At 52.8% G+C, this 10,833-nt stretch overlaps 1 protein-coding gene across 4 annotated transcripts in view; it reads right to left on the reverse strand.

Moving 5' to 3' along the window:
- ALPK3 (alpha kinase 3) overlaps positions 1–10,263 on the reverse strand; it is a 57,213-nt gene extending 46,950 nt beyond the window's left edge. For 2 of the 4 annotated variants that reach the window (XM_054450975.1, XM_054450976.2), the window contains exons 1-3: positions 10,023–10,224; positions 4,273–4,311; positions 49–170 (exon numbers count right to left, since the gene is read on the reverse strand). In XM_054450975.1, the coding sequence (XP_054306950.1) occupies positions 49–170; positions 4,273–4,311; positions 10,023–10,165 (304 nt within the window). In that variant the 5' untranslated portion in view covers positions 10,166–10,224. Of the gene's footprint in view, positions 1–48; positions 171–4,272; positions 4,312–10,022 lie in introns of all 4 variants that reach the window. The other 2 variants (XM_054450972.2, XM_054450973.2) reach the window with 2 other exon arrangements.
- Between the last annotated feature and the right edge of the window lie 570 nt (positions 10,264–10,833).

A 10,833-nucleotide genomic window follows, 5' to 3' on the forward strand; every position in this document is an offset into this window, starting at 1 on the left:
TGCTCTGTGCAGAGGCCCTGGCATGGAGCATACAGACAGCCTCCTTACCTGTGACGATGCAGGTGAACCTGACGTCGCTGTCCTCGGACACAGACCGGGACTTGAGCGTGGTCTCAAATAGCGGCTGGGTCTCCTCTGTGAGCTGAGCAATGATGGAGCAGAAGGTGCTCCTAGGAAAGGCAAAGAGCGATTCAGAGCTGGCCTTCCCCACAACAAACAGCACAGCCTGGCCTGTCCAAGGCAGCTTCCGTCTTACCATGCCTACCCATCTTCCTGTGGTCAGAGCTCCAGCACCCAGGCAAGTCTTTCTTCAAGGCAGCTTGTGCCTCTTGGCCAGGCTGGGGCCAGGTATCAAGGGGTTGAATGGAATCCTGACCCAGACCCATTACAATAAGCAAGCTACTGACCATGGGCCAGGCTCCTGAGCATGCCAGGCTACAAGCCCAGGTGTCCCATCCCATCATTGCTTGAGGGGTCTTACTTCACCCTGCACCTTTCATCTCCAGGGACACTGGTGCATGAGGAGACACATAGATAAGTAGGTCAAGCCTCAGAGATGGAGCCCCCAGCATAGCAGAGCCTCCATTCATGCCAAGAGGGGAAGGCCAGCCAACCTTCAGTGATTCGAGGTCCCAAGAGCACAGGAGCCTCTCCTAGAGCTTGGGCTCAGAAGAAAAGCTCCTACATTTGTGAGTGCAGACCCACAATGGGCAAGGAATAAGCTGGCCAAAAGGGGGACTCTAATTCATAAGGGTATCAGAAAGGAGAGACCCAGGCCAAATGGGGCTGAGAAGCAGCCTTGGAAAGCCAGCTGTGGCTCCCCTGCTCCATCCCTGGATACCACATGCTGAAGTGAAACATGGTTGGCTGCTCCGGGACCAACCAGCAGGAGTGCCAAACCACAAACAGATCCACCCCTGCAAAAGCCAGAACTTTTAGTTCCCTTCTCCAGTCCATCTCCCAGATTTCAGGGGCATCAGTAAGCACTGAGTCCAGTACAAACTCACCAACAATGCTCAGGGCTTACAGTCTTCTCCTTCCTGGGCCCAGGAAGCAAACCACCATGCCAAACCCTTTCAAGGGCCAGCAGAGACACAGTGCGTTCCTAGGTGTGAAGCACCACCACACAGGCAGGTTGTGTGGTGCACAAGCCGTGCCCGGCCCTCCCTCCCCAGGCACACATCTCATTGTGAGCAGCAGAGAGGACTGTGAGGGGGCAAAGGGAAGAGAAGCAGGAGAAACTGTAGTGAGAAAGACACATCATTCAAAGGTGCCTTTCCCTGTGCCTCAGAGGAAGGGATGGTCACCCAAGGGCAATGTTTGTCTGTCCATGGCCTCTCTGCCAGGGGCCAAGAGAGTCTGTGGAAGCAGAAGCAAGCAGGATCTAGAACCCTACACACTTTGTGGGGAGGGATTCCACATTCGATGTATCTTTTCTGTGAATATTATTCTAGACTTGAGTTTGAGGAGAAGGGTTGTACCCCAGAGAATATCTGGAATCAAGTAAGACTTCTGGACTGATGGGGTTCCTGCTATGGTTTCACCACAGGAATGTAGATACCTGGGCATTCATGGAGTTGACAAGGGCCCTCCCCCACAAAGATCACCCATAAAGGGGATCCCAATCTCACATACCTGAATATTTGAGCCGGGTCTGCAGTTAGACATGTTCTGTAACACTCCCTACAACCTTCCCTCGCCTACAACTCATCTGTGCAATAAGCTTCTTTTCCTTTTCTTCTTAAGCCACTCAGAAATAGAGGGTCCTCAGGGCCTAGGCTATCAACTCCCTGAACACTCAGGAAGTGCTAATATCTGAAAACGTTTCTTGCTGCTATCATACTAACAGCAATTTCTGATTTGGAGAAATATCAAATCTCAATCAACACTTTCCAGAAACCACCAGGCTAAACATAATCCTACTTCCATGATTCTGTAATTAATTCAAACCATCCCTAATTATGTCCTCCCTGCATAATTTGAATCCTATCTCATCCATGACCTTGAGCCTGGATCCAATATTCAGCTTAAGTTCCTAGGTATGAAGCCGCTTGGACAAGTCTAAGGAAATCATTTCAGCTACTGGATAAGTGAGACAACAGGGAAACTATGCTTTAAGAAAATTTGCAGAGACAAATGCTCATGCTAGATATTGAAAAACAGGCCAGGCGCGGTGGGTCACGCCTGTAATCCCAGCACTTTGGGAGGCTGAGGCTTGCAGATCACGAGGTCAAGAGATCGAGACCAGCCTGGCCAACATGGTGAAACCCCGTCTCTACCAAAAATACAAAAATTAGCTGGGCATAGTGGCAGGCGCCTGTAGTCCCAATTACTCGGGAGGATGAGGCAGGAGAATCGCTTGAACCTGGGAGGCAGAGGTTGCAGTGAGCCGAGATCGCGCCACTGCACTCCAGCCTGGTGACAGAGAGAGACTCTTCAAAAAAAAAAAGAAAGAAAAGAAAAGAAAAACAAGTAGTTATTTTATTTCACTATTCTTTTTGAATGGAAAAGAACATATCTTCTCAAACTTTCCACATTAGCTCCTAAGCTGTATTACAAAAAAATGTTTACATTAGAAAACAAGTAAGAGCTGAAAGGTGTGGCTAGATGAAAGCCTTCTCTTTCAGGGAAGTGGGTTTGGGGTACATTTGGAGGCACAGGGAGAGTCACTGTATATACTGTCATGTTCTGCTGAATGTCACACAGCTTCTCGTTGCCACAAGCTTTCTGTTCCCGTCCTCCAAACCACTCGAATGTGGGATGGACTCTGAGTGTGCTGCACCCTATCCCCTGGAAAGCCAGGAAGTCCACACATCTGGAAATGGTCTTGTCCAACCCTGACAAGTCCTTCCAACTCCATGACTTCACAAGGATATCACAGACTAATTATATGTCTCTAAAGAACACCAGAATCATTGGTTTTCATGATGTTCGGTGGAACCTAACCTTACCCTTAGGTAAGGTTTGGTTTGCCCAGGTCGTCTCCTTTCAACGCTTACCACACTCCACTTGGAATTAGTTGTGATATCCTCAGTTCCACCCATGAGCCACACAGAACAAAGTCTCCTCAGTGTTCATCCCCATCAAGGACCATGGACATAGTAGTTGCTAATCATGTCTGTAAACATTAGCTATTTGGAAACCAGTTAGCTATTCTGAAATCTTTTTCTGTGTGAAGAAACTGTAGCTAGCTCTCCCCAAATCTATCAGAGTCTGGGATGAGGCCCAAGTGGTGGGAAGTAGCCAGGAAATATTCCCATTTTGATTGTAACAGTCAGTTCAGCCAAGGGTAAAGAGCTGTCCTCAGTTCGGGAGGCAAGAAGACAGTCATTCAACCAGCAAACCTGGACCATGAGCCTGCCCAGACCTTGCCCTGACTCTGCAGCAGATTCAGAGAATAAGCTATGCAGGAATACACTAACGTGGTATTCTCTGATCTCACAGAGTTCACAGTCTTCAGGGATGGGGAGGAACCAAAGGAAAGGAAAATTCAGAGAAAGAGGAGGTGAAAGGAGAACTTAAATGACTGCAGAAAAAAAGTTTAAAAGGCAGTTGCCATGGTTAGAAGAAGATAGACAATAAGGTATCACACCTAGGTATGTGGTTACAAAAAACATGAAAACCTAGAATTGGGGCCAGGCACAGTGGCTACGCCTGTAATCCCAGCACTTTAGGAAGCCGAGGCAGGAGGATCCCTTGGAGCCGGGAGTTCAAGACCAGGGAACACAGTGAGACCCTGTCTCTACAAGAAAATTTTTAAAAATTAGCCAGGCATCATGGTGCATGCCTGTAGTCCCCACTACTCAGAAGGCTGAGGCAGGAGGATCCCTTGAGGCCAGGAGTTCAAGGCTACAGGGAGCCATTGCACTCCAGCCTGGGCAACATGACAGAGCAAGACCCTGTCTCTAAGAAATAAAAAACCTAGGATGGGGAAGAGGTGGGTCATGTGACATGACTCGTGGCTCTCTGTTCTGTTCCCATGGTGTCTCCTAGGGACACAGAGATGTCATTGCAGGCATCTCAGAGACCCCTGCCCATATTTCTATTCCTGAGATCCTGTGTCCATCTCAAATGGCCCATGCAAGCATCAACTCTGGCCCCCTGTGAGAGCCATGTTCACCTGAGTACCTTCTTGAATTCTCCCCACCCGCCCTCCAGCTCTCCCCTTACCCCATGCAGCCTGGTTAGTGCACGAGCAGTCACTCAGTGGCCCCTCAATGCCCAGACCCAAGGAAAAAGCAGTCAGAGAAATGTAGTGCAATATGCATTTACCTTCCAGAGCTGGGGTGAGACAACCGGTTGCTTGATAAGCTAAGCAAAAACAGCAAATGGAATCATTAGGCCAAAAAAGCAAGAAGGAAGTAGGCGAAATCAACAGTCGCAAACAATTAATCGGCCACCATCTGGGCCCAGAAGCCTTTCTATTAAAAGGGACCAGCTGTCTTAGTTGGCCTGCTCCATTTAGCAAGTGGCCTGACCACCGGACACCAATGTATCTGAAACCAAGAGCTCATTAAATGCAGCAGAGTCCAGGAAAATGGTTAGGCAGGAAGGAGGCCCCTTGGGGCTGTGCTTTGAGAAAGGTGTGTCCCAGGCATTTGGGTCACTGCCCGCAAGAGGGAGGCTTACAGCTGCCTGGCATGTTTCCCCACCCCACAGCACATCAGCCTGGGGGCAAGCTCCTGCTTCAATTCTTGGCCTTCGGGAGAAAAGAGCCCCATTCCTGGAAATCCCCTGAGAGGCTAGGAGAGACAGGTGGCTTGGAGAACACCCATCATTAATATGTTAAGTATGGTTAAAGAGGCCACGCAAGGCAAACCAGCTGGGAGAGTGAAAAAGAGAAAAACAAAGCAGTTAATTCAGCAGGAGCTGGGAGGCACCCAGCTCCATGGTCCACACAAGGCCCATTCTGCCTGAGGCCCCAATCATCCTTCCTGCCTGGGGCAGCTAGGAAAGGCCACTGCTTAGGGCACTAGGATGAGGACCCACACAGGACCGCCCCTTAGTGGAGTCTAGCCCACTTACTATGAGCCAAGTGTTCCCTCTCCCTCCTCCTTTCCTGATACAAAAATCTCCAGTGGGGACCTGGATCTCAGCTCCTTGAGAAATGTCAGAGGTCACCCCATCCACACTCCCTTCAGCTGTTCCTATCATGAGAAGAGTTCTCCCTTCCTTACCAGCAGCCCAGCCTGTTCAATGGTGCTCACGGTCTATGTCTCTAACCATAAGAAAGCTCTATGAGGATCCCATCTCTTTATAACCACAACACCAAACCCATCCTTTTCCCTAAAACCTGGCTTCACCCCTAACCCCGGGCTCCTGGGTTGGTAGATACCTCCAGCATTCTCCCAAACTCCTAAGCTCAAAACCTGCCATCTTGGAGTACTTCTTCTTCCCCAACCCCAAATCCAGTCCGTACAATTCTTGGCCCTTCTTTCTCCCTTTCTCTCTACTCTTCTTGTTGCACTACAATCTAGACCCTCATGGCTCCACATTTGATGACCACCTCAACCCCTTCTCCTTAACCCCTCATATAACCCACTTCTCTAACAAAATGCTGCAGTCCCCCAGTGTAGAGGACACTGAGTCTCCACTCCTTGACTGGGCGGGTAGGGCCCTCCCTGATCTACTCACACTCCCGCTACAACCAGATTCCCTCTACTTCCCAGTGCTCCGGCGCCACCACAGCCAGGCCTGTCCCTTATCGGCATAAACAGTCCTTCCTGACCCCTGAGCCTTCCCTTTTGTCCTCCCTGTTTGGAAAGTCCTTCTTCCCTTCTACTGCTCAACTAAATCCTGCCCATCCAGCCTTCAAACCTAGTTCTTGTAGCTTCTGTGGCTCCTAGTGCAGGGTTGCACAGACAATGGGTATTTAACTGCTGTTCTATAGAAGGGAGAGAGAGGGAAGGAAAAGAAAGAGGAGGAAAGTAGAGTGGGGGACCTGGGGGAGGGAGAGAGGGCAGGGGAGAGAAAGGCATTTTTCAAGCAGGAAGGGTGCTGCCCCCGAGAGGGAGCTGCTGCTCCAGAAAAGATGGAAAGGAGTGTGCTAGAGTGCAGCTGCCTCTGCTCAGAGCTTTAAAAATCCTCTGGAGGCCGTGAGGGCAGAACCTCCCATGGTTCCAAGGCACTGGCCAACTCCATCCTTTCCTGACCATAAATTTCATTTGTCCCTCTCCTTTAGGATTGGGAGATTTCTTCTTCTTTGGCTCTGGACTTCTTCCCTGGGAAGGAGAGGGGGAGAGTTAGTTTTCTAATTCAGAGAGGAAAATGACAAGTTCCACCTGCACGTGGGTCAAGAAGTGAGCTGGGACAGAGGACTCCTTCCCCAGCTCTGCTGCTCCTGGACCAACTGTCCTGCCCTCTCTAGGCCTCGCCCTTACATTGTTAGTCAGGTCAGGAGAAACCCTGGGCTAATGGAGGCACCTGGTCTTCAGAAGGTGGGAGACCTGCCTGTGCGCTGCTGGCTGGGCCACAGCTAGGCTCAGGGCTGTCACCCAGGCAGAGGAGCTCCCCATTTACTGCCTCTGAGGGGGAGTCGAATGAGAGGCATCAAATGTTGGGGCAGAAGAGCTTTAAAGAGTTCTTCATGCCACCTTCATCTCACAAAATGGGAATTCATACATAAGCAGAATAGAAGAAAAAAAAAAAAAGGTTGGGGGTGGGGTTGGAATTCAGCACCCAGAAAGGAAAGGTCTCCTCATAAAGGAGTGAAGTTAGGACTGAGCACAGTGGCTCATGCCTGTAATCCCAATACTTTGTGGGGCTGAGGTAAGAGGATCGCTGGAGCCCAGGAGTTCAAGATCAACCTCGGTGATATAGCAAGACCCCATCTTTATAAAAAATAAATAATTAAAAACTAAACCGGGCGTGGTGGCTCACGCCTGTAATCCCAGCACTTTGGGAGGCCAAGGCAGGCAGATCACCTGAGGTCAGGAGTTCAAGACCAGCCTGGCCAACAGGGTGAAATCCCATTGCTACTAAAAATACAAAAATTAGCTGGGTGCAGTGGCAGGCGTCTGTAATCCCAGACTACTCGGGAGGTTGAGGCAGGAGGATCACTTGAACCTGGGAGGCGGAGGTTGCAGTGAACAGAGATCACGCCACCCCACTCCAGCCTGGGTGTCAGAGCAAGACTCCATCTCAAAAAAAACCACACTAAAATAATAAATACATAAAAGAGTGAAGTAGGCTATGGAAAACCAGAACTGACCACGGAAGCTGGGGGCCTCCATCCCTCCTGGCTTTCATCTATTCTGGGACATAAAAGGCCTTTGGACAGTCCTGGCCTGATACCTCAGGTTCCCTAAAAGCCCTGGACAGCCTGGCTGACCCGTGCTGAACAGCAGAGCTTGTTTCAAAGCTGTCTATAGAAATAGCATAGGTCCTGTGACTTCTCTGAGCCCACCTGGACCAGGGCCTCCAAGAATCCAGGGGGCAGGGGCTTCTGGAACTTCTGAGTGTCCCATAAAAGCTAATTAATCATAACTGCTTCTACCCAATTGTGGTCCCTTAACTTCTCTAGCCTACCCACATCTCACTGTCCTATAGTGGGGAGGTCCTAGATGCCGGGTGACCTAGGGGCTGGGCCTACAGTTTGGTGGGACTATCTGCATGTTGGACCTCTGACCCCAGTGGGCATTGGAAATATTCTTGCACCAACATGGACTGGAAACCCTTTCAGAGCTGTGGGACAGAGAGAGGTGCATAGGGAGATAGGTTCTGGGCCATCCACCAAGGCCTCTGGTGTCCATCAGCTCAGCTGTCCATCAGCTCCCAGGGGCAGCCCCTCCTGACAAGGTCCCATGAGAATGATGCCTGGAGAGCTCCATGTCACATCTGTGTGAAGGTAGACCCAGAAGATGTTGAAGCCAAGAGTGAGTGGGGACAGAACTTGCCTCTTAGTCAGGACTCTGGCATAGTCAGGGCTCAGCTGGGCTGGAGCCAATATAGCTGGCAAAATTCTCGAGGGACTGTCTTTCTCCCTATCTCTAAGGAGCTCTCCCCACCCCCACAGGCAGTGAGGCTGTTCTGAGGGACAGCAGACAGTACGGTGGCTCCCTCCAACACAGGTCAGGCCTTGCTAGAGAAGCAGGAACTGCCTCACCCCCTCCACTTCCCACTGCAGCCCCAGTCACATTCTCCCCACTTTGGCCAAAGGCTTTTCCAGAGGCCTGATAAATCTGGCTGTCCTTGTCTCTCAGAACCTCTGGGGGTCTGTGGCTAGCTGGCAGGAGCAGTAAAAAACTCTGCAGGGGCAAAACACAGCCCAAAGTCCAAAGCTTTCTCTCCCACTCCTCCTGCCCTGTCCCCTCCAGATACTTGATGAAAGAGACTCCTTTTAAGAACATTCCCATTTAGGTCCAAAGGGACTTAAGCCAGCCATTTCTATCCTACCTCTAGCTCTCAAGCTGGCACAAGCTTTGTGCTCATGAGGTGTACAATTAACATTTATCTATCATACAACTGCTCAGCCAGGCAGCAGCACTATGGCCACTCTCCAGCCCTTTTCCTAAAAGCCCAGATCCCCTGCCCTCCCCATTCTGCCTGGTTTTCAAGGCACTCTTTCCTCCCTTCCTTCACTGCTGCTGTCTCCAAGAAGGACCCTGGTTCCGCCTCTTCTGTTTGTTCCACTGGTATTGACAAAGGCCAAACACAGGAGGCAAAGCCCAGACAAGTCACTGTGACAAATGTGAGGCTCCCACAAGGGAGTCACCTTCTCTAAGGACTGGAATAAATGTCCAAATTTCATTCCGGTTTATCTGTAGAGCCAGGAGTAGGAAAAAGGGGTATTCTTTCCTGGCAGCTAGTGGCCTTGTTGAGTCTGACTCAGTCACTAACATCAGTCCTCAGCCCTGCCCCAGACATGTGACACCATTTGACCAGTTTTATGCAGAAACCGGTTCCGGTTACATTTGAACTTTTCCAACTCCAAGGTCAATAGGACTCAGCCAATTCACGAGGAAGTGCCCAGGACTTTTCCTGAATGTCCTTGATGCCTGTTATTATGCTGTTTTGGGAATGGAGAACAAGAGGTCTCTGGACAGCCTCTTGGAGGAATGGCTGTTTTCTGCATAACACACAAGTCAAGTCTCAGGCTATGAAACAACCACTATCTCAACACATTTCCCTTTGGAAAATAGACTCCAGAAGTGGAGGGAAACTGAGCTGCCCACAGGGGGCAGGAAGTGTCTGTCTCCATGGCAATGCGCGTGTCCACGTGTGCCTGTGTGCCTTTGATTGCCTGGATGCCTGTCTATTGTCTTTGTGTCTTTATATCTGTGGGTGGCCTAGCTGCTAAAACAAAGCTTCCACACCTCTTGAACTCTTGGAAGACCAGTGAAGGGCTCATCAGTTCCACACCTCCCTTGGCATTTCACTTCCCCAAACTGGACAGGGCACTTGGCTCCCTCAGAGCTGCAAGTCCTTAATTCCCAACATCTCCAGACAGTACCTCATCCCACCCCCTATCTCACCAGCCCCCACTCAGGTCCTACGGAGGACCCAAGTCCTGGGCCCAGTAGAGGAACCTTATTTACAAAGGTTTATTTCTTCCCGGAGAACCTCCCCACCCTGAGCTAAGCAGCCACTACTCGGGGCAGCCCCCCAGCACCCTCTCCCTGTCCCCACCAGTGCTCTCCCCCTCCCGTCCTGCCAGGGAGGAATTTCAGCCACTCTGGCTTTCCTTATCGCTAACTGTGGAATCCCAAGCCAGGGAGTAGCAGGGTAGGGGGCGGGGGAGATAAGGAAAGCCTTCAGACCCCATGAAATCACTCCAAAGTGGAGCCTTTGTCCTCTCTTGAGCCTCGCATTGCCAGAGGCCTGAGGCGTGTAGATCAGGAGGGGTCACAAGGGGCTATGAAAGCCATTCCAGTCCGGCCACGTCCCCAGGCCCTGGGCCTTGGGGCTGAGAGGGCTAGAGGGCGCAGGCCCAGCCCAGGCCTCCAGGGGCCAGGCCGCCCTCACAGGGACCGATCCCAGGGCCTCGCCGGCCCGACGCCACCCTTCCCCTTGGTGCCACTCACCTGGTCTCGGGCCGCACGCTGAGCAGGTAGCTCCGGCTGGCTGGGCTGGGGATCCACACGGGGCCGTCGTCCTCACCGTCGCCCCCCGCCCCCGACCTCCCGCCCGCGCCCCAGCCCCGGCTGAGGGCCCTCCGCGACCCCATGGCGCCGCCCTCCCCGACCGCCGGCCCCGCACCCGCCGCTGCCTCGCCTGTCCTCCAGACCCCGGCCCTCGGGCCCCTGCCCGCCGCCGCCGCTCCCGCCCGCGGCTGACGCGCTCCCCTATTTATAGCCGGTGGCCGGGCCGTCGTCACCTGCTGCTGTCCCTCCCCCGGCCCGGCCCGACCCGGGCAGCGCGGCTCGGAGACGCCGGGGGGCGCCGGTCCCCATGTGCCCGCCCCACAGCCGGCTCCGAGTCCGCTCCCTCGGCGGCCCTGGTGTCTGCAGTGGCGCCGCGTCGGGAGAGGCTCGGGAGGCCTCGGGAAGAAGGCGCAGCGGGTGTCCTGGTCACGGAGAGCAGGACAGGCCCCTTCGTGGAGCTCCCAGGACCCGGCTCCCGGCCGGCCTTCCTCCCCTGCTCATGTCCCGTGTGGCATATGAGGGGTCCACGAGGCCTGGCCGGGGCCAGGGGAGCCAGGTCAGCCGCTGGCCAGCTTGGGCTAGACCGCGGGAGACCAGGGAGCCAAAGAACCGGCCCTCTTCCTGGCACCAGCCCTGACTGACCCTCGCCTTGCCTCGCCAGTGGCTGTTGGCCCAGCACGTAGACAAGCCCAGCCACCTCCATTAGTGACCTGAGTCCCTGGGAGGCCAGAACCCCTTGGGATCTCTCTCT

Source organism: Pongo pygmaeus, chromosome 16, assembly GCF_028885625.2.
Source record: "Pongo pygmaeus isolate AG05252 chromosome 16, NHGRI_mPonPyg2-v2.0_pri, whole genome shotgun sequence".
Lineage (NCBI taxonomy): Eukaryota > Metazoa > Chordata > Mammalia > Primates > Hominidae > Pongo > Pongo pygmaeus.